General features: G+C 32.2%; 3 protein-coding genes across 3 annotated transcripts in view; 1 reads left to right on the top strand and 2 right to left on the bottom strand.

Moving 5' to 3' along the window:
• LOC148625068 (rab3 GTPase-activating protein non-catalytic subunit-like) overlaps positions 1-15,167 on the top strand; it is a 29,690-nt gene extending 14,523 nt beyond the window's left edge. The window contains exons 14-34 of the mRNA XM_088568306.1: positions 93-292; positions 643-725; positions 1,092-1,156; positions 1,468-1,558; positions 2,061-2,191; positions 2,642-2,927; positions 3,278-3,375; positions 3,725-3,821; positions 4,116-4,276; positions 4,950-5,142; positions 5,700-5,867; positions 6,792-6,898; positions 9,055-9,121; positions 9,783-9,853; positions 10,762-10,797; positions 11,071-11,145; positions 11,440-11,652; positions 12,133-12,222; positions 13,111-13,335; positions 13,915-14,073; positions 14,616-15,167. Coding sequence (XP_088424432.1) covers positions 93-292; positions 643-725; positions 1,092-1,156; positions 1,468-1,558; positions 2,061-2,191; positions 2,642-2,927; positions 3,278-3,375; positions 3,725-3,821; positions 4,116-4,276; positions 4,950-5,142; positions 5,700-5,867; positions 6,792-6,898; positions 9,055-9,121; positions 9,783-9,853; positions 10,762-10,797; positions 11,071-11,145; positions 11,440-11,652; positions 12,133-12,222; positions 13,111-13,335; positions 13,915-14,073; positions 14,616-14,762 — 2,763 coding nt within the window. The 3' untranslated portion in view covers positions 14,763-15,167. The remainder of the gene's footprint in view (positions 1-92; positions 293-642; positions 726-1,091; positions 1,157-1,467; positions 1,559-2,060; positions 2,192-2,641; positions 2,928-3,277; positions 3,376-3,724; positions 3,822-4,115; positions 4,277-4,949; positions 5,143-5,699; positions 5,868-6,791; positions 6,899-9,054; positions 9,122-9,782; positions 9,854-10,761; positions 10,798-11,070; positions 11,146-11,439; positions 11,653-12,132; positions 12,223-13,110; positions 13,336-13,914; positions 14,074-14,615) is intronic.
• Positions 15,168-15,253: 86 nt separating this feature from the next.
• LOC148625067 (uncharacterized) lies at positions 15,254-18,890 on the bottom strand. The gene is made up of 7 exons (XM_088568311.1): positions 18,754-18,890; positions 18,151-18,336; positions 17,526-17,681; positions 17,255-17,337; positions 16,896-17,058; positions 16,146-16,385; positions 15,254-15,920 (listed from the first exon to the last, which is right to left on the bottom strand). Exons 2-7 carry the CDS (start codon positions 18,332-18,334, stop codon positions 15,568-15,570), a joined length of 1,179 nt encoding a protein of 392 aa, XP_088424437.1. The 5' UTR covers positions 18,335-18,336; positions 18,754-18,890; the 3' UTR covers positions 15,254-15,567.
• Positions 18,749-22,198, bottom strand: LOC148625066 (uncharacterized). Its single transcript, XM_088568309.1, has 2 exons — positions 21,934-22,198; positions 18,749-21,622 (listed from the first exon to the last, which is right to left on the bottom strand). Exon 2 carries the CDS (start codon positions 21,604-21,606, stop codon positions 19,453-19,455), a length of 2,154 nt encoding a protein of 717 aa, XP_088424435.1. The 5' UTR covers positions 21,607-21,622; positions 21,934-22,198; the 3' UTR covers positions 18,749-19,452.
• Between the last annotated feature and the right edge of the window lie 1,041 nt (positions 22,199-23,239).

Below are 23,239 nucleotides of genomic sequence, written 5' to 3'. Positions count from 1 at the left end.
AAGACAATTTGCTGTATTTAACTTGGTGTCTCCCGTGATGTTTTTTTATTTAAATTTGAAGTTCGCTTACTGATTGATTTTGTTTATCATAGGTCTGGACAGCAGGAAATGGCCCTAGAGTTGCTGCTTTTAATGTGAGCAAGTCTTGTCAGCTGATCTGTCCAGGTTATGGTTACCTGGGATTAAACAATGTCACATGTAAAGGGGTCAAATCTAGGACATTCCAATGTGCATTGATAGACTCAGTTGGAACAATAAAAACACTTGATGTACCATTTCATCTAGCATTAAGGTAAAAATTTCCCCTGTAGGTATACAATGGAAAATGTGTTTGTATTTCTTCTTAATTTTATTTGAATTACCTATACCTTTTAGCCAGGAGTAAACATAGTTACAATGTAATGTTTAATGACATTATTTTGTCTATCAAGCCTCACATTGTCATCAGCTTTTGTCCAGTAAAAAAGCGAGAGATTTTGAATTAAAACCTTGACTCCTGTTGGGATGAAAAAAAAACAGTGATATCTCCCCATTTTCCCTTACCACTTGGCAATTTTTATATTTTTTCAAAAGTTAAAATAGTATTCTAAGTATTTTTTGAGCTAACAATGCCTGAAGACATTTTGTTTGGGTTTTTTGTAGTGACAAGAACAGCAAAAGAGCGAGAGATCTTCATTTACTTAAGCAGTTGAAACTTGCCTTGAAAGATAATGTTGAAGAATCAGGTATGGTACAATAATTTACTGTCCTGACATGGCGGTGGCTTACATTTGTCCATTTAGTCATTAAATTTGAAAATACTGAGTTCAGAACTTTTAATGTATGAAAGTTATTATAAAGTTATAAAGTTATTATAAAAATATTATGCAATATAACAATAAGTTTCATTCTCAGAAAATACTTACAATAAGTAGTGTTAATTACTTACTTTCAGGTTTATTTTTAAGTTAAAAAACATGGAGTTGTAACAGGGTAATTTGGGATTGAGCTCCTGCGGTAATTAGAATGTTGGAGTAACATCTGTTTTAGCATCCAATACAATTAAAACATCATTTCAAAATTTAGTAATAAGAAAAGTTACTTAATTTCAGAGGCTTTAGAGTCTACATTGAAGTCTTTGATTCTGGATATGAAGATGTCTAGTATAGCACAACAGGTAAGAATGGTCAGTCTGTCACTGAACTATGGTAATATATACTTCTTTTCATTGATTTGAAAATGAATACAACTAGTGAATCACAGACATGTATTTGTGCCATCAATGTAAACTCATTTAAGGTGTACTTTATCTTGAAGGTGAAATAAGAAACAGTCATTAGAAAGATACATGTCTCATTTTTCCAGCAGATATTTCATATATTTAATACCACAATACAATAATTGAGATAAACTTTCTCTTTTTTGTGTGCTTAATCTGTTATCATTAGAATTTGTTTGACACTCAATTTTAGTTCATAATTCTTTTAGGGTGTAGAAAGAGTTCTGTCCACCAAATATCTGTCTGTTGATGCAATGAGAAGAATTTTAAAAGCTTGTCTACTGCAATTTCCTGATAGAGGTAATATGTCAGAAACTTTTTTCTACATATATCACTATGCTAAGACTTACATGGCTTGGCTTAATCCATTTTGTTCCATTGAGGACGCAGGGCAACTACAGGTTTCTTTCCATCTTCAACTGTCTTTGCTGATCGTTTTATCACTATGTCATATTTTTACAATATTTTAGAATATTTAACTTGGGGGGGGGGGGGGTTAAGAACATGAATAAATACTAGATTTCATTTCATGGTATACTTCCAAAAGAAAAAAGTTAAAATCATTTTTATTACTGTGAAAGTATTATTGTTTTTGGGGTACCAATATTCATGGCTTTCTTGGGTTTGGTAAACCAAGAAATTTGGTTTCCAAAGAAGAGGAAATTTTCCATTTGTTTGCATGATAGAGTTGTCAAATCCATGAATTCAACAACCTGATAAGTTTTCTCTAAACCACAAAAATTGGTACCCATGAATAAAGATACTTTAAATACATGTAATTTTTCTAGTTTTTTTTTTTTAGAATCTTTAGATATTGACAGTAAGATATTTGTAAGATTCAGTGAGTTGAAGGATAGATTGTTGCAGACTTATCAAATGTTAAGGAAAAGTCATGAAGCTACTAGGGAACCTAGTGAAACAGAAAGCAAAGAGGTAACATTAGCCAAAATTTGGAACTATGAATGAATGATTCTTTACAGATTTTGTCTGTGTATAACGTAATGTCTATTTTTTCAGTTAAGCTGGATAACTTCACAAATTCAGTGTAAGCATAACTCAATTTGTTGTTGTATTAGGTAATGGATTGTTAATATATATACATTACAGCTGTTATGAAAGAACAATTATTAATCAAGTTTAATCAAATAGTAGAGTAATTCTTATATATAAAAAACTATTTGTTTGCACATCTTGTATATATTGGAATCACCTTGTCACTCCATCCATGTGTCATTATGTTAGTCCAAATTTCAATACAATTACCTCAACTCCCAATGGATGGATTCATATAAATATTAATAAATATGGCTATATGTAGTTGGCAGTTTGGTTGCTATGAGAGTATGCATGTATGTGCAACTTCATGTTTGTATACATTTTTAGGAAATTCTAGAGAAGTCACTTGAACTGTCCAGCTCTGAAGCAACTCACATTGTTGCCCAGCTTGATCATTTTCATTCTTCTAAAAATATAAATGAAACAAATGAAAAGGTCATAGGTGACAATGGAAAGTCTTCTAAAAAGGTCAAATTTGAGGACAAAGAAGTTATGACTGCAGCAGCGTTTCTTAATTGCTTCCAGTGCCAGCCTCATGTTGTTGAACAAGAGGCTAGTCATCATGGCTACGAACTTATAAACAATCTGTCTGATGAAAAGAGGATGAACTTGGGTAAATATTTTGTGAGCTATGCTTTGGCATTTCTTTCAGAACCAACATTACCATTTGATATGAACATATTTTCATGTCTTTAAATTCATTTCATGCTATATTATGATTCGAGTTTATGTAAGTGAATGTTCTGCCTTTTCAAGAACACAACAATATTTCAGATTTAGAAGATTTGTTTTTAATGGACTATTTGTCCCCCAGTCTGTTAAGTAAAGTTACAATTTGTAGGCTTTATTGTTGATTTGGATCAGTTTTTATAAAACTAGTTAATTATTTTTACAAACAAATTTACGATTAAATTTGCTGTCACATTTCCATACTATTTTCCTGAATATAATATATCATTTCAGTGAAGTTTCTGTTTGAAAAGTCCCTTAAAGATAGTAAGGCTGCCAGTGAATTGGGCATTATACTACAGGATAGCTACTTGTCGCCTAAACTGTTAATGGTATGACAGTATCTTTTTTTTTGTTTATGTTTGTTTGGCAAAGAAGAAAAGTAACTTACTTAGTTAAGTGAAGTAAACAAATTCAAAACTCAAAATAGAAATGAAGTCTAACCACAAAAATTGATACCCACATTACAGTTAAACTATTGACCTCTGTCCTTTGTGTTATTTGAGTAGGAACAGTTGATAGGATGACTCAATTTCTTCACTATGTTAATTGTTAAGGTAATGTTTGTCTTGTATAGTTTATAAAAAGTATAAGGATAAATTAGCTTTAAAACCATATTAGGATGTGTACACTAGGTATTGTTTGGAATGTTAAGATATAATGTTTTTTTCTCTATTTTAGCATATGTTGGTTTATTATTGGTTATCCTGTGGGGAGCCTTCTATAACCTGTATACCTGGATTATACCATGTCATCAAAGTGATTACTGAATTAACAGGTAAAATTTGTAGTCGGGGGAAAAAAAAACATCGAATGTATTTTCTTCCTTTTTTTTTTGTTATTTTTTTTTAGGATCTTATATAGTGAATGTTTTCCTTCTTGCTAATTAGTCAAATTAAAGTGTTGTATCCAGGGTGTGTTTGGGGGTTAGAAAATGGAACCCTTTACTTTCTTGGAAATTTTGGCAAAAAATGATAAATAATAGCTTATAACCGCCTTCACCAATGTATCTGGATTCATGCCAGAGTCACTGTTGTAAATCGCAGTACTGAAACAAAACAATGATTTTTAGATAAAGCAGAAGTTTTGGTTGATTGTGACAGCATTTCCCCTTGGTGGCAGAGGATAAGAGATACTTGTTCCCATAGTAACAATGCATTGGCTACATACATCCTTAGTTTGGCATGCAGATCTGTTGCTAACCAAATGGAGACTAACCAAATAAAAGCAAAGGTATGGATTTCTTAATAGTTCCCCTCTTTAGGAATGACACCAGTTTATATGTATTCTTCGAGTTTATTGCCAGGGTGGTTTATATTTAATTGATAATTCCTGGATGCCGGGTTTCATGCTTATTTCATTATGGGTAGGCACTGTATTTGTCATTTTTCACCAAACGTTCGTGAGGTGCAAAATCTTGACAAATATAGTGCCTACTGTGTTAAAAATAAGCATAAAACCTGGCATCCAGGAATTATTTCTTATCTGACATGACAAAAAAGTCATTTTTGTCAGTGAATGGCTTCTTAGGAAAAAGAAATATTTGGTGCTTCCAGTTACCTGCCCATATTATTTTTTTCACAGCAAAGTACAAGTATTTCAACTGTTTCATCAAAAATATTCTGAATACATTTATTTATTTATATATTTAACATGGTGTAAATTTGGCTTCAAAAAGTCAGTATGATCCATTATACAAGCTGTTCTTTTTGTTTTTTGGAAGGTTCTAGAAAAATTTTATTTTAATGCAATGTTTCAGCTACACTTTTTGGTCATGTACTATTTACGTCATATAAATATATGTGAAAGTGTACATTTAGCTTGATTTGACAAAAATGAACAATGCCATGTATAAAATTTAAAAGCAGTAAAATGGTTTATCTTCTGATTGATTAATTGTTTCTAGGATCCTGATGCTGACACAGAATCCAGTGTACTAACAACACAGTGTAGTTCTGTTGACTTACAGAGGTGGGACCAGTTAGTCAAGCAGTTAGAGGATGTTCTGTCTCTGTGTAGCCTTCTTGGTCTTCAGAGAGCAGATGATGTTTCTCAACCAATCCCAGTCTCTGTTACAAAACTGATGGAAGGTGGTAGAGGTAAGTGTTTCAACCAAGCCATTACAAACTGATGGAATGTGGTAGAGGTATATGTCACAACCAATCTGTACCTCTGTTTCTTAAATGAAAGATGGCAAAGAAGTATAGAAATAATTAACAATGAATTCCATTGAAATTTACATGTACTTTATATGATCAGAATTAACGGGTGACAGATGCTAGTTGAAAACTGTATGAAAGAACTTGGATCTTTTACATCTGGACTTAATCAAACGGGGTGTAATGAAACTTATTATATAAGTTTAAATATAGGTTTAGAGGAAGAATATTTTATTCATTTAAACTATTTCTTTGTGTAAGTGTTTTTTTTTTTTAATTTTTATAAATAATCATTTTATGCAGCATAATTTGAATTCCAATGAAATCTCAAAATTTTTACTACTGTGATAATCCCAGATTGTACAAATCACATAAAGATATTTCATAAATGTAAGTTTTGAATTTCCTCACAGTAAAACATTAAAACTCTGTAGGCAAGGAATAAAAGAATAATAAACAAACTGTAAAATTTTACATTTGCATATTTGTTTGTACAGGATCAATATCTGAGATAGTAGCAAAGTACATTGCCAAAACTGGTCTACATCCAAGTGACATTGTCAGGTTTGTTTCTTTGTCCGACACCATGGAGATTGAAGATGAAGGTCAAGAAATTCAGGACACAGGTCAAGATACAAAGGTCACAACTCTAAGTAAAATCAAAGGTAAAGGAATCGGTGAAACTAATAGTGGATAGATAATGATGGTATATATTTAGGATAATATTTATTATTATATATGCAATAAGCATGAGTTCAAGTCAAATAAAACTAAAGGGAATTAATGCATATCACTTTGCACTGAGTACAAATCCATATTTTAAATGTTATATAATAAAAAATCAAACATAAGATGGATTAATTATAAGATTAAAAGATGTAGTGCCATTTATTCATTAAAAGATGAATTCAATTTTCATTTCAGAAAGAGGTATCAAATTATTAAAGATTTGAGACCAATTATTTCTTAAATCATACTTCCTACTAACATTTTCTGTGATAATTAGAAATTGAAATATTATCATTTTTGCATGCTTCGCATAGCTCTTTGTCTAGTAATGAAACTTTCTTAAAACTGAAGATTTTTTGTTGAACTTCACTATACAGCCTATCTTCTTTATCCAACATTCTCTTGTATAATTTTCTAGGTATTTATGAATGCTGTGTTGGATTTGTTGTTGTATGCTAATGTGTTCAGTGATGCGAATTATATGCTTTTGGTCTTATAAAAGGGAATATGTCAGAATTCGTATAAGATAAAATATATAATTTTCAAAACATAGTTAAAGGTAATTAATTCTGTAATATAAATTGATAATACTTTTTGCGAATGAAATATTGCTGTCTGTTATCACTTTGATTCAACTTCTGATTTTTATTGTTTTTCATTTAGTTTGATTAGAATCTGTTGTGAAAAAATCATCATGACAATATTATCATGACACTTTGATTTTTCTAAATAGTGACACTATTTAGCTACAATATATCTTCATAACTTTTTGCAGAATACTATGTGAATCCCACTTTATACAGTCCCAAGAATAATAAAGATAGTTGCAATGCACTCATCGTGTTTATTCTCCATTTTAGAATATTTAGAGTCTCTCCAACAGAGATTTGTTCACAGTTTAGAAAATGATGTCCTATATGCTAACACATCTTGGGAGAATGCTGTATATTGGTACAATGACCCAGAGGTATGCTATTAATTTTTAACCCCCTCACAATGAGTGGGTGGTATATTGGGATCACTTATTCAGTCTGTCTCTCAGTCTGAATTTGGTCACAATTATCAACTTTATTATTACTGTACAGTAACAATTTCCTGTTTCGTGGGGCTTTGTGCCATTTTCAGTATATGGTTAAAGAGGAAATTTCATCACAAAAAATCTCTGCTCCCAATGGATTGGTTTTAAATTTGGTTTGTTGCTTTTTATAGAAGGGGCATACATTGTTAGAGATTTTACTTGCTGCATAATATTAACTTCCTGTATGAGTTTGGCTATCCTTAGCAGGACAACCTGTGCAACTTCATGTTTAACCTGTCAAGATAATGCTACACACAGTGAGACTGATATTTAATTGAAATGATTAACTCCCTAAACAGTATTACAAAGAGGTTGACTCACTAACTCCCTGGACAGTATTGCAAACAAAAAGGTTTACTCACTAACTCCATGGACAGTATTACAAAGAGGTATACTCACTAACTCCATGGACAGTATTACAAAGAGATTTACTCACTAACTCCGTGGACAGTATTACAAGCAAAGAGGTTTACTCACTAACTCCCTGGACAGTATTACAAAGAGATTTACTCACTAATTCCCTGGACAGTATTACAAAGAGATTTACTCAGTTACTCCCTGGACAGTATTACAGACAAAGAGATTTACTCACTAACTCCCTGGACAGTATTACAAAGAGATTTACTCACTTACTCCCTGGACAGTATTACAAACAAAGAGATTTATTCACTAACTCCCTGGACAGTATTACAAACAAAGAGATTTACTCACTAAAACATTGAAGCAGTGCTCAAACAGTTCACTCATTCTTTTCCTGTTTTCTCTTAAATTTTTTTTTTCTTTTTTTCTTTTTTTCTTTTTTTTATCTCTTCTTTTTTTTTTTTTTTTTGGTTAAACTTTTATCTTCAATATAATGACTGCCTACTTTGTTACTTGTCTCTTGTGATAGTCCACTTTTAGGAATGAAAATTAGGTTAAGTCCCCAGTTTGTTTTCTGATCCCTGTATGTTTTATAATACTTACGATTTAGGCCACATCAAGTTAATATGTAGATTCTCATTCCCATCCCTACTCAAAAGGGCCCACCCCAAATTTGTTATTTTTGATTTTTTTATGTTGGTTCAAATTTCTTTATTTCTTTTATGTCCATATCCGTCACAACTCTACTTATACACAATACTATAGACTTCTGGTAAAAAAAACAAGTAACGTGTTGTATGTTTACAGAATATTTTGATATTTTTTCGCCAGATCTCAGGATGGTTTTTGTAGTTCGTTTCATTATAGGGGGAATTAAAGAATTAAATCCCTAGTATGGAACAAACATAACCAAAAGTACACATATCCAAGATTTCTTTAACAAATTCGTCAGTGGGAATAAGATTTTACAAATCTCGGAAAAATAATAAATTAAAGATAAAATCCTCCCACCTGCCCCATTTTTTTAGTTGCTTGTGGATGAGAATCTATTAATTAACTTGATGTGGCCTTAAATTATTTATACTCCACTGTACAAGTGAGTGATATAATGGAATCACCTTGTCTGTCCATCATTCCCTCCGTCCGAATTCAGTCGTGATTATCTTGGCTCCCAATGGATTGATTGATTTCAAATTTGGTGTGTGGATTTATATAGCTGGGGCATTGTAAGCAATTTTCAGTGCTGTTCAAGATTAACTCCTGATTTGTGGGACTTAGCCATTTTTTCACTCTATGGAATGATAGAGAAAATTTAAATCACAAAAATGTCTGTTTCAACTAGATGAATTGATTTTAAATTTGATGTGAGGCTTTATATCGATAGGGTTTACGAAGTAAACGACTGTGATTTCTGTTCAATATCAACTTCCTGTACTAGTGGAGGTATACCTAGAGTGATCAGTCATGCAATTTCATTATTTTGATTTAGCTAGTAAAATATATTTACATAAATTTGTAACCATGGTGATTCATTTAAAATTAATTAATTTGGGAAGAGCTGTAAGTTCTATCCTCTCACTGAAATTGCTGTGGTTTCAGTTGGTTCAGAAACATTTCTGCATAAATTTTCTTCTTTTTCTTTTATTGCTGTTATTAAATTGCAATTTACATCTGGTATATTCCAGTTAGTACATAATTTGAAGCTGTCTACAGATTACTTGAAGCTTGTCCAAAATGCAGTTTTAAGACATGGTGAGTATATGACAGTTTGAATAACTTTTTATGAGTATAACTTTTTGTACTTTGACAGTTAGAAAATGGAAAATACTGAAAATGATTGAGTGAAAAAATTGCCACCTAACATTGTAAAATTTGAAAATAAAAGGATACAGTCCTACAATTGAGAATAGCTATAAGAAAATCATGGAATTTCTGTTTAATCCTGATAAACATATTTTTCACTACATGTATGTTTTCTATATATAACAATAATTATATTAATACCACTGTTTGGACAGTGACTATAGATAACAAATTATATGGTATTTAAGTATATAGTACCCAAATTGGTATTTTCTCATAATCTTATCTATACCCTTATGAATGTGTTATGTTCACTAAATTCATGTCATTACCAGAGGATTCTACATATGTTCTACTAGTTTTGACTTCATATTACCTGCTGCAGATTTTAAAGCTCTCCATTGTACCTATGTTAAAATTTTCACAAAGTTCAGGATTTTACAGATCATCTTCGTCAAATATGGCCAGAAACATGGATTGTCGTAAAATACCATTATCAGGTCCACTTACCTGAATACTAGGCATAATAATTCCTAAGGTATATTGTTTTGAATTATTTTTCCTGTCCACTTTATGTATGACTGTTTCATCTTTAACTATGGTTTTACAGGAGTAGGAGTTATGATGTGGAGTATGTTTATTGCCAAGAGATTTCAGTCTGCTGCACTACTGATGGAAAAGGTAACTAAATGAGAAAAATTCTGTAGAAATACTGAACTGTTTGGACAGAGCTATCAAGAAGTAAAAGATTATTGGGAAATCAAATTGTTTGAATACCCTATACCATTAATTAATGAAAAATATGTTTAATTTTGCTGTATTGGTGAGAACATGTGATAAAAACTCATGGGGAGAGAAGAAGTATAAAATAGATATTTTATTACAGGGAAAAAAATGTCTATGGAATTTATTATGGAGATTTATGTACATGTACTTTAGCACATTTAATTCAATTATATATATTATATTTTGAAATTGCAGTATTTTTGTGTCGTCCGTCTGCCCGCATTTTCCACACTTTTTTTGTTATGCTTTTACTATAAGTTTGTTTGTGGTATGTGGCCTTATCATGAAGAGTTACAGATTAAGATTGACTTTGGTTATGGTTGAATGATTTTTACGGAAGTTATGGACCTTGGACTTAGAAATTTTTAGTGAATTTACAGTTTTCTGCACTTTTTTTTGGTAATGATTTTACCAATTGATTTTATATTTTGTATGTAGTCTTACTGGGAGAAGTTACAGATTAAGTTTGACTTTGGTTACTGCTGATTGATTTTTATGGAAGTTATGGCCCTTGGACTTAGAAAATTTCAATGAATTTAAAGTTTTCCAAACTTTTTTTTCCGTGCGGGAAATTGGAACGCTGTTCTTTTATTACCAATGAAATTAGAGTGAAAAATTCACATGTTAATGAACAAATTTCTTGAAATACAAAAACTAATTCAACTATTTCAAATATTAATTCTTATATTGTTAAAAATTATTGGTTTTACATTCGATGCTGTTGTAGTTTTACTGACAAGGAAATAGTACATGTTTTGTTGTTTTTGTTCTTTAAGACACAAATTTATATTTAATATTTTTAGGTTGGCAAAGTTCCAAAAGATAGGCTCACTAGAAAGGTACAGTTTAATTCCTAGTGAAAGATTATTTCTCACTACTTCAAAAAAACAGAAACAAAAACCACAAAAAATCATAGAAAACCAAAAAGAAACATAGAAAATAACATATAAAAACCCGTAGAAAACAAACCCAAAATTACGGAAAGGAAGTCTTCAGTTATGAATTGAACCAAACAACTTTTAGAAATACATTTGTTATGTTAAATGTATTTATTCCCAACAGTATAAGTGTATTGTAATTAACAAAAATGAAAATTTACTGCTTATTTCCAGGAAGTTGGGATAAGTGAAGGAAAAATGGTAGATTTTATGGATGCAGTTACAGAATTTATTGACATATTAATGGAGGTAATTTGTTTTACTATGCATGTTAATAAGCTTGGCTCCTGTGCTCTGTGAACAAGATTGTTTGGTCTAAATGAAGGTAGATTGTAATCCCATACATATTGAACAGGATACAGATAAGGGTCTAATTGCAACATTTCATATATGTTGCAAAATTTACATTAAATTGCAAACTCTTATTACTCTCAAGGTAAAAAAAATTAAAAATTTTGTAGTTTTATCACTAGCTACATATTTTGTGATGAAAACACTATTTATAATCTTATTGCGTTCATTTCCTTCCAATTAAATTTACAGGCAAATTGTGAAGCAAATGAAGTCCCTGTCTTTAATATAGAACCACTATGGCAGGACATTAGGGGTCCGACATCATTAGTAGAACTAGCTGTTGAACAGAAGACTACAAACTATGGTTTGATAAGACATCATTATCATTTATCATCAATAATGTTAGCTGTTCTGACTTTTAACCTGAAGAGTGTCAAGGTCATATCTCTGTTCGACTCTAAGGTAAGTTTTGACCTTCACCTCAAAGATTGTTGATTATTATTTTTTTATCAGTATTTTCATTATGATCTATTATTAATTTGACCCAGAATTTTGCAAAAAATGTTTTTTACGTACATTGAATCAATACAGGAGTGGCATTATTAGCATATTTTGGGGGATTTTTTTTTTTTTTTTTTTGGAATTTTTTACATTAAAATGTATAATGTTAATTCAAACTTACTGTGAGTTTCTTTTGTATTAGTAATTTTTAAAAGTTCAAACTTGGAATTTTGGTAAGTGATTGCTTGCTCAATGTTAAGAATTATATAATGTGACTTTAATTGTTTCAATAACAAGCAAGTTACATTTTTTGCAAAGTTATTTCTGAATTAATAGAATATAATTATAAAACAACATTGTTTTATTATGCATATTTTAAACCGTATGTAACTGGTTTTCATTTTGAAGAATCTGTGTCACCTACAATTTATGTTTTTATAGGGTAAAAATAGTTTCTTCAAGGCATTTGATGAACATCCATTGTTACCATCACAGAATGTTGACCAGGGTATTACTAATTCAAGAAAACAGGTAGGTTTACATGTCAATAATCAGGCATGGATCTAAGCACTGGCTTACCAGCATACGCCCCCAATAAATCGGCAAGAAAAAAAATTTCACAAGTTTCCCCCCATAATATTTTTTGTCTTGCTTTGCACGGCATTTAATTAAATTAACGCCCCCCTAAACTTGAATCGTGGATCCGCACCTGATAATTCAAATACCCAAAATATGAAGCCCCAAGATGCATAACAGAATCCCACTATAACAGCTTAGATCCAAATTCTCCAAATAACCTCCAGCAAATTTGACCTTTAGTCCCAAGGACAATTTTTAATCCTACTGGTTTTCATTGCCACAGGTTTGATGTCAAGGTCACAAAATAAAATTGTATTGTTTAAATTTATTTTTTAGGAGGTGTAGATCTTGTTCTTTTACATAAAATCAATATGTATTGAAAAAGACATGTTCATAAATATAATTCTAATTATATCTCACTGTTAGAATGAAAAATAGAAATAGTAGATTTTGTTGATGAGAATTAATTATAAACAAGTTTGGAAAGAATTTCATAATTATCTGTCTGTGTGTCTTTCCATTTATTTTTGTAACCATATCTCTTACCTTATCCATAAATAGATTGTGATCAAACTTAATATTTATGTAGATTTAATATGAAGAATGGAAAATTGTGTGACACTTGTAATGGGAGATAATCCAATTTCACATTTTTCTTGTTCAAGTGTAAAATTGTGGTTGGGGTATTTTGTAGTGTGTGTTCACAGATCTTGATTTATCAAGTGTATGGTAGTTATGGTAACTTAAACAAAGTCTCCTTCCTGTACACCACATCAGGAAAACATTGCAGTTCTGTTGTTAGTGTTGTAGTATTCTCAAAGTGTTTCTTATTTTTTCCAGTTTCTCTCAAGGGTCATAACCTGTACAGTACAAATTGGTGAAAGAGAAGTAATGGAGGAATCTTCACCATTTCCAGATTCTAGTCAAATACAGTATAAACCACTCAGAAACTGGTGTAAACTAGTTCTAGAGCTAGCCAAGGACTTTGGTCTGGATTTAGACTACTTTAAAAGACATCATGTAATTGAGCTATACTCATGTGGATATGATAAAAAGGCAGAAGAGGTATGCTGTAGAGCAAAATGAATGAAAAAACGAAACAAAAAAATAAGGGGAATGCAGTAATTCAGAGATCTTTAAGTGATGTTACTGTAAATGTAATTTTTTTTCATGGTTGCTAATTTTCACCGATTCTGTTAAATGAATACATTTGTGAGTATGAATTTTCATAGTTTCAAAAATTGTTAAAGGTTTATCTAGTGTCAAAAATCATTACTTTTCAGTCCAATGGAAAACAGCCAAAATAAATACACCACGAAAAATAATGTTTACAGTATTTAAAATATTTAAAACTTTTTTGTTTAAGTTGGTTTTTTTTCCAATTCATGTATATTGCTTAATTGGTTTAAGACATTTATTTGAAATGGACTATAAAAAAAACCTTAAAAACAAGGTTGTGGGAATTGAAATGTTCAAATTATTTCATCCTTAGATTTCAATTATTTTGCTTTTTTATTTGTTAAGACTTCAGCTTTGGTGCTACAAAAAGTCATTTGTGTTAATATATGGGGCAAGTGTTGAAAATAGAAACCAGGGAGCAAACCATGAGACTTATATATGAATGATCTTCTTTAACTCTAACAGATACTTACAACTGTAAATGATCGTGAATCTATGGGTGCAGAGTTGTTATCTATAGCTGGATGTAGGACTGCTCATCAAGTGTTGGTGAAGAATAAATCATTAGGAGCCTCACTGCTTACAAATGTATCTCCTGCATTGTCTTCTTGGTTGAGGGACATGGTATGTTATGTTTAAGTGTTTTGAGCATCTTTTCATTTACTTGATAGCTGGGTCTTATTTTCCCATGTATTTTTTTGTGAAGAAAATTTTGATTTCTCAAGTAGCACGTTTTGCTTTTGGCAAACATCAGAAATATATTTTTAAAATTTGATTTAATTGTGCCTAGAATTAAGTAATAGATAAAGATTTGCCAGAAATTAAATAATTACCAGATGGCAGGTGTAAAATTTTGTAAATTTGAGGCAGAATAAACCGAGAAAGTTTTTACAATTTTTTTTGTACTGTTTGGTGGATGCTAAATTGTATACTAAGTACTTAAGCTCAGAATGAACATTTCACAGAATTTATTATGGTGTTTTTAGAAAGACCACTTAAATACGCCAAAATAAGTTTCCCTAGAAAATATGGTAGTCATGACCCACATTCCTGAAAGCTTGACAGTGGACAAGAGATGCTTTATCAATATTTATGGTTGTCTTTTCCCAGTGTGTTGGTAGACAAGATTTTTCTTCTTGAATGGTCTGTTTTTTCTTTTTATATAGAGACCAGAAAAATTATCTGAGCCTGATGTAGAAGTACAGGATATAGCCAATCTATTACAGCATGTGGCCAATTATTTACCTGAAGGTTTCCATGACTACGAGCTGGCTATTTCTTTAGTTGATTTGGTACAATCTATGAAGGACTGAGGAACAGTAGAAACTTTATTTCTTGTGCAATAGTATGTTGTTTGATTCGTTTATTTGAATGTGATTTTTAATATTATTGTTATGTATTATTTGAAAGTTAGGCCATTTAAAGTTGATTTCTTGATTTTGGGGCTATTTTTTTCATTTTTTATTCATGAAAATTAAGTGATGGGGCTTTGATTTTGTACATTCGCTGTCTACCTTAAAACTTAAAATTCAAGGTGTATTTACCTTTTTTGAAGCCATAAAAATGAAGGTGGAAGTATCTTAAAAAGAAATGAGTTTGGGTCTGAAACCATGAAATTATACAAGGTGGCCTTAAATATGATTCCTCTGATATAATCGGTTGATTTATGGTATGTGAAGAATAATTGCATTTTATTCAGTAAATGATTACTAAAGGTTTTTATTCTATGATTTATCAATATTTTTGTAAAAGTAGATGATTTTTTTTTTCATTACATGTAGGCTAAAATAGTACAACTCAAAACCTGAAAATAATATTTATTAACAGCATAAAAATAGATAGGTAACTTTGGGTTTATAAATTAAATATAAAATAAATTGTAACAAAAAAATATGTATGAAAATGGTAAAAAATTAGAGTGATCAAAAGATTCATAGATTTTTTACTTGGTAAAAGAATTTGATTGGAAAAAAAATAATGCATACAGAGGCACAATACATTTGTTTGATAGATGAAGATATGGATGCATGGTGATATAAATAATAATGTAAGAAATATAAATGGTACAAAATAGTGAACAGATGAAGTAATTCCTCATTAAATGAGATGGATTGCAAATTAATCCTCATCCATTTTCTCACTTCTTGAACACAAGAAGCATGCAAAGAGTCCTCTAATTCTTGTTCCAATGGTTTTAGTTTTCTTATTTCTTGAAACTCTTGCTGTGTCAGGCTCTTCACTGTTACACGTTTCTGACACCATATCAGTGTTGTTGACAGCTCTCTTTGTCAAGCAGTCTGGCAGCACTGGCTCTTCCTGTACCATGTATATAGCAGTATAGCTATCTGTTCTGTCTGTGTCACTTGTTTTAGCAAGTTCCTGAGATAAGCTTGGAATATGGTTATCATTGATATCCCTCCTTGTTTGCTCTGATTTTAGGTCTGATATTTTGTTTCTTCTTAAAGCACTCTCTGAAAAGAAATGAATAGTATTATAAGCTGTGGTAGATTTCATAAAAGTTGTCTGTGTAAATTTTATAAGCAGTACTGGCTGTAACAGAAAAAGATAAAGATATTTTTTAAAACATTTACTCTCATTTGAGTTTTCATTTAAAAGGATAAATCAAAATGTATGATTTACTTACATGTATTACTACTTTTTCTTCTAAAAATTGATGGAAAATTAAATAAACCTACTTTTCTCTAATTTTGCCTTCTGCTGCTCCATTTTGACTCCTTTTTCTTTTGATCTCCTTACTTCTTTTGTCTTTTTCTTTTCTTTTTGTAATAATTTCTTCCATTCTTTACGTATCATTTTATTGTTTTTCTTGTACTCTTTGTCCAGACCCAGGTAGATTTTGGAATTCTCATCTACAGTCTTCAGAATTTCTTCATCTTCTTTGGCTGCTTTACTACCTCCATACCTCTTGACTTGATCTAAGAGAAAAGTTAATATTTTGTTTATTTGTCTTAAATCAGGGGTAAACTGATATTGAATTATTTAACATATATGTTACTCCTGCCCCAATTTTAGTGTTAAAAGTCCCATAAAAAAATCTTAAAGTGAAGAAAATTAAATGGAGCCTTCATTGAATGGAGACTTACATTGCATAAAAATGTAAAAGGTTTTCATCAATAATTGAAAATAATGTGGAAAAATGATGGTACATGTACATGTATACCTCAACACAGGCATGTAGCCATATAGGTCATGTGAACATTTTCAATTCATACCATTGACACTCCTTTGTCTGATAGACCAAGTTCATGGTACTGAAAAATTGTGCAAAATTTAAATAAAATCCTTTATTTGGTTCCAAGTCGTCATTGGGAAACCACTAGTAGATGAATGGACACACAACTGTCCATTAAAATGGAGCATATCAAGTAATAACTTATCACTATGTTTGAAGTTTATATACCTATTAAATGATCAACTTTTCTTACCAGTTTCCATTTTGACAGTTGATATAATGTCATCCTTGATGTTGTAATCATTTGTAACCATCTGTTTTAATACTATAGAAGTTGTTTGAGACAAAACGTGGTTGCAAAGGTTTTTCACTGCTGGTGTCTGGCTGTCTTCCTTAGTGGTCACATGGTCACCATGCTGGAAAAAATGTGACCCAATTAGATCATTATCTATCCGGAATTTAAAGATTAGTTTAACTGATGTTGTCATACTCAACAGAAAGCAACACACATTACCATACCTGGATGTCAAAGAATTTTAGGTTAATATCTGAAAAAAATGCTACTATTTACTATTTCATGATTCAACATACTAATGGTGTTCATTAATTTACCATCAACTCTTGCTTATTGGCCTCACTGTGTACATCAGCAACAACAATGATGTCTCTCTCACCAGCTTGTCTGGAAAGTTCATCTACAAAACCATAAAATTTGATAGACAGTGTTTGTTTAATGGTATATACCAATGCTTATTTGGTTTTAATAATAATAATAATGCCTAAATTAGGAATTATTCGTTTTCTTTATCATGCATAATGTAGTTATTATTTTATATGGGTCTTAATTGGCCTCTGAATTGTACCTTTTACCTTTCAGTCTTACCTATCTTGGTTATTGTTTTCTGAAACTGGATTCCTAGAGTTTCTTCAATCTTTTGTCTTCTTCTTGTATTAATATTATCCCATGCACCAATAAAGACATCCTCTACTAGTTGTCTAACAAAAACTGTGTCTGTTACTTTAATCTTCTTTTGCTCTCCTATAAAATAGATAGATGTTCACCTCCATGTCAACCCACAACTACAGTGAATGAAATAGTTAACTTCATGGGATTGACTGAATGCCATTACTTGGTGACAATTGAAAAGGAAATTCATTTTTTTTTCGATATATTCCACAGATATTTGAATCTTATTTGATCCTTGTCAGCTGTCTAGTTCACTACCTTCTAAGTGCATCTCATTTAACAAGGGAAGGCCAACTATATTCCTTGAAGTAAACGGTTTTACTTCCTGTAATTCAGATAATAAACTATACCTGTCAAAGTCAAAGCACTTTAAGTTCGTGGTCTATTTGTATGATTTAAGCTGATTTGTTTTTAAATTAGCAGGTCCAAGTCCAACCGAAGTCGGAACAGATTTTAACCTGGCTGGTCACGACAAAGTTCCCTTTAATTCACTTGCTCATAAAACTAATTTGAATAACAAATACATTTTAATTGTTCTTACCTTTTTGTTTTTGAAGAAATTTGCGCAGAAATTTTGAACTGGGTGTCTTTGTGGATTCTTGAGAGAGTTGCCACTTTTCGATGGAGTGGTGAAAAGTTACGGTGTCTTTCAGGCTCATCTCTTTCCCCTGGGGAACAACGATGATATCCCCGATTTTTGTTTTATTGTTTTTCTTTTTTCCCATACCTACAATGTAAATGTAAATTGTTGAAAAATGGTTTAACAGATTATGGTACCTAGGGGTACTAGTATATAGGTTTAAGTGTTTGTCCGTTCGTCCGATGTAACGTTATCCGCAACAGTACTACATTAATTATTCGCTAAGTTCTCATGAAACATCGTAAAGTGTTAGTTCTTTATAAAGATATGTATATTATGTCAGGTATTTTCTTGGACGGAGGCATCTCACATGCTGCAACGGTTGTTTTGTTCTCTTAAAGGACACATCTAACTTCGTAGATTCGTAGTAAAGGCATTTAAACCTTGAAATGCCCTTTCCTTATCGCAGTTGTACTTTGTTCAGTATTGTACAAGAGTGTAAATCTGCTATAAGGACGAAATTTTCGGTTAAGACTGGTACAAATTCAATAGAATAACTCTTACCTATTCTTTTTGTAATTAAACCAATCTGATATTGCAGATAATCTACGATTTTTCACTGCTAAATTAAACACGTCTGGATTAATTACACTTAGATTAATCGACGTCGTAGTCAACGTCTCTCTTGTGACGATTCCTTGTTCTGACGTTCCGACGTCACCGAGACTAACAACGCTTCCGGTTCTGGAATTCGACGCTTGTTATCATGAATTCATCTGTCGTAGTAACATAACTGTGACCATTTATACCTTCTCAATTGGAAAAAAAAAAAACTGAGCCAGTGAAGAAGTTTGAATCTAGTTACGTGGTAGCCATGATCTGTCAATTTACGCCTAGTTCGAAAGATTGAACTTTTTTGCTTTATATATATACAGGGACGTCCACGTGAATGCGCATTTTCTTGCGCCGATGCTTATTGTTTGAGGAGGTTCCTCTTTGTTCGTCAGTGTTGAATGCATTGCATGGTTAATGTGTACTGGTTATGAAGAAATTCAAAGTTAGTTGAGGGTCAATATGCGTTTACCGCTTTATTCGCTGCACTCGGTGACATTTGTGAGCTCCAACGAGAATCTGCTTATATCATTATTTAATAAACTGTAGCCTAAATTTAGTAATAAACAACAAAATTCTCGAGGTGTTTCACATCAAAACAGAGATAGTTAAGTTGAATTTACAAAACGTTTAATTTTGTTCTTTATATATTTAACAGTTTTCTTTTTGCGAATCTTCAAATGATTCTGCTTTCATTTCGAAGTAAGGGAAACTTATTTCATTGGAACTTTGTTCAATCGTATGTTGTGCTACTATTATATCTGTTTTGTTGATCGATGATAAGCGTCTATCAGATGCCTTATAACTGTTCAAACTTGGAAGTTCTAGAGGAATACCTTCTGGTAAGTCAATCATGGACCATTCACCTGACCCGTTTACGTTTGGAGATGCATGAATTTCAACTGGTATTTCGTTAGTCTGTCTTCTATTCAAATTAGATCTACTCGCATCTTGTGTTGCATTAATGGATTCTTCTAAAGATTCGATTTTCATTTTGAAGAAAGAACATGATTCGTTCGGACTTTGTTCAACAGAAAGTTGTGATACATGCGCTACTTCAATGACTTCGTTAACTGGGGACCTACTTCTGTTGTGTGATATCAAGTTACTGACCAAGCTTTGAGTTAGAGGTTCTGGCGGTGACATAGGCGCAGGGTCAACGATAGACCACGTTCCTGATAGATGTTTACTCAGACAATGACGAGGATCCATTGGTACCACATCAAATTCGCCCTTTCTCTCAACTAGTGCCCATGACGACCTTCTTGGACTTCTGCTACAGTTAGTTGCGGGGTTGCGACTTTCGTCCATTTCCCTTCGTTTTGAATCAGTATCAAAGCTTCTAGGATCTAGTGGAGGAGCTTGTTGCAAATCAATCACTGGCCACTCTTCAGTGATAATGTGAATTTCTTTCGGTTCAGTATCGATATCTGGTGTGCGCCCATGAAAGACATTGTCTGTTTCCTGCATACTGTAGTAGTTACTTGGTGGGTTTTGTTCGGTACTCGAAATGTCAAGCACTTTCCAATCTCGTTTTTCGATCTCTTGCATGTACTGACAAATAAAAGGTTTTTCCTTGAAGTTTCCTTGGTCTGCGAGTTCAAATGACTTTCTAACATATTTTGCTGCTAGGGCAATACTGCCTTCTATATCACAAAGACGACCACGTGCAATATAGTAAAACATGCTCCTGCGCTTATCCATGGTATCTAATGTTTGACCTAAAACCGCAAGAATTTCTTTAGCTGTAAGAATACCAGATTCTGTAACGATGCAGTTAGGAATAATTGTAGCCCTATTTCCGATACCTAGAATACAGAATACCATTCTCAAGAAAAACATGCGAGTCCATAATAGTCTAATTTCTTCTTCCTCTTCTCTGAGGCATTGGACACCAACCTCAGCCATCTGAAGTAAACTTTGTCGGATTTCTTCGCTTGGGTTTTGTTCGAATTCCCACAATTTAACGTACACATCACAGTATACCATGTTAGCTAGTTCTAAACAGGGTGTCATGAAAGCTGAACAACTTTTAGCTTTCAGTATATACTTTTCTGCCATATTAAAGTGTTTCCCTATTGCACAAGCGTTTGCCAACCTTCCATAGAGAATAACGTCTGTGACTATGGTATTACTCGTCTTGGGAATAAGGTCTCTCAGTTCGTTGAACAGGAAGTGCTCAGATAGTTCAGCATTAAATGTTATTGCATGAGCATCTATTTCCGCGCTCAGAACTGCCCCAATCTTATCCCCTATTGCACATTGTTTTCGAATGTTCGTTTCCTTCTTCATCAGGGCACTTAATTGAATCGCGTATGTTCGGAGGCGTTCGCGAGGGTTATCGAAGTCTGCATTCCACACTTTTCTTTTTAGTGTTTTGAAAAATTGTTGAACATTTCTCCGATTTGAAGTATCACATCGACACATCCTATGAACGCTACTGTTAGGCAGGATAATCTGTTCTACAGTCATTCTAGAAATATTCGTGTAACCTGTTTCTCGCAAAGCATTCGTTAATGTTCCTAAGGAACAGGTTTTGGGTATTTGTTTTATAAAATATTCACAAAGTTCCCGATTAGGAACTCGTAAAGTAAACGCCATTTCAATCATTTTATGGTAGAACTTTTTATCCACTAATTTATTTCTGTGAAGATGTTCTGTAACAGGTATTGGGTTAATACTTTCAATCTTTAAATCAAGTCGAGCGATAGCGCTGTGCAAAATTTCGATATCAGCCTCGGACATCTCCTCGGGACGTACATAAGAGTATTTTAATGTGTTGTTAGCAAAATCTTCGGATTCCATATTCACTGTTTGAATACTGTACAAAATAAAACAAATAAAATATATCATTTACAGTTACATTACTAACTTTAATTTAACAACAACAAAAACATGATGACATATTTTTTTATAAGAAGTACTTCTGACAATTCAATGAGCTTTATTGATATGAAATATGTGTCTGTGTACCCCATAAATATATACGCAGTTGCTCAACAACAATAAATAGACAACTTAATGACTCTGAACTGAAATGAGTATCTATTGTGTAAAATACAACAACGAATTTGGAATATAATTGGCGTTTTTTAGTAGCCAGAACAAGATTAGATGAAGGATTTGATTTACCGTTAATGAATCTAGTATCCCAACTGGTTAAAAGTCAAATGTCTAATCGCTACAAGTTAATTAAAATTCCCGGTTTATAAATAGAAGTCATTTATAAGAATCGGTGATCCAATTTCGTTGAAAACGGGTATAAAATGACGTAATTTCTTCTATATTTGCAAATACGGGTTTTGATCATTTCGCGTACTACTATATTTCCAGGAGTCAGTTTATTAGAAGGCTTTATTTGCCGATGCGAAGTACATAAATGATTTTATTTTAATTTTTGTTGTTGTTTTTTTATCACGAGTGTTTACATATATTGATTAATATAGTATCAGTGTGCAAATACATATTAATGACATGCATTGTGTTAGTCAATACCACCTTTCAGGGCTTTGAAGGGTGTATGTACCAAGTATTTTTATTGAGGCTGTCCTAGCAGAAAACTTTTAGCTACTCCATACAGAACATTTTCATTTACAACAGTTCTCGTAAAAATCGTCATTTGTACAATGTGTGTTAATTCTTTTCTTTAAATGGTCATTTCATTTTTATAAAATTCCAATGTGAAGTGGAAATGTTGATCTGCAGAATAGAAATGACGAAACCTATCCTGGATGTTAAATAATGGATTAAGACTTCACAATGTTGATTAAATCATGTATATATCAGTCACGTTGCAGTATTTACACCGGTCGACACTTTTCGACAGGTGTCGTTCCCTTCCATGTTACTGAAGACCATTATCAAAAGATAGAAATAGTCGCTGGACCCATAAGTCAACAATAATATAAACAAAACCGGGGGTTCAATATTTACAATAGCGTAACCCTCGTATCTGCGTCTTCCAGAGCACACCGTCGCCCAAAAACTATCTCGTTCTAAACCGACATCAACTTCACAAGAAACCAATCGTCACAGCAACTCTCCAACCTGGACCGATCTTTAATCCAACTTTCAACTATATTCCAAGCCAAAAATGGAACTTTTTTTAGGGCCGTCCGTATGAGAACCTTAACCACCCCCTCCCGCGCCAGTATTTACCACATATGGAAGCAAGTCAAAATAATATGTATTATTACTTATGATGACTGGTGTGTGTGTTCGTGTTTTTCATAATCGATAAGGAAATAAATAAAAGGTAGTTTTTGCAGTGGAGTGTAAAATACGAAAAATTTACCTCTCGCTTTCTCACTGACTGACTGAGGGGTTTTAATGTCACCGATTACACTTTTGAGTCTCGCACGGACAGCCTAACTTCAGTGGGTTTTAAATTGATTTTAATCTTATATTTGTTATTTTGGAGAAAAAAAATAAATGCAAA

Source organism: Perna viridis, chromosome 2, assembly GCF_037379345.1.
Source record: "Perna viridis isolate PV_CMFRI_1.1 ecotype Kerala chromosome 2, ASM3737934v1, whole genome shotgun sequence".
NCBI lineage: Eukaryota > Metazoa > Mollusca > Bivalvia > Mytilida > Mytilidae > Perna > Perna viridis.
Note: the sequence above shows the minus strand (reverse complement) of the source record. Positions and strands in the feature narration are given on the sequence as shown.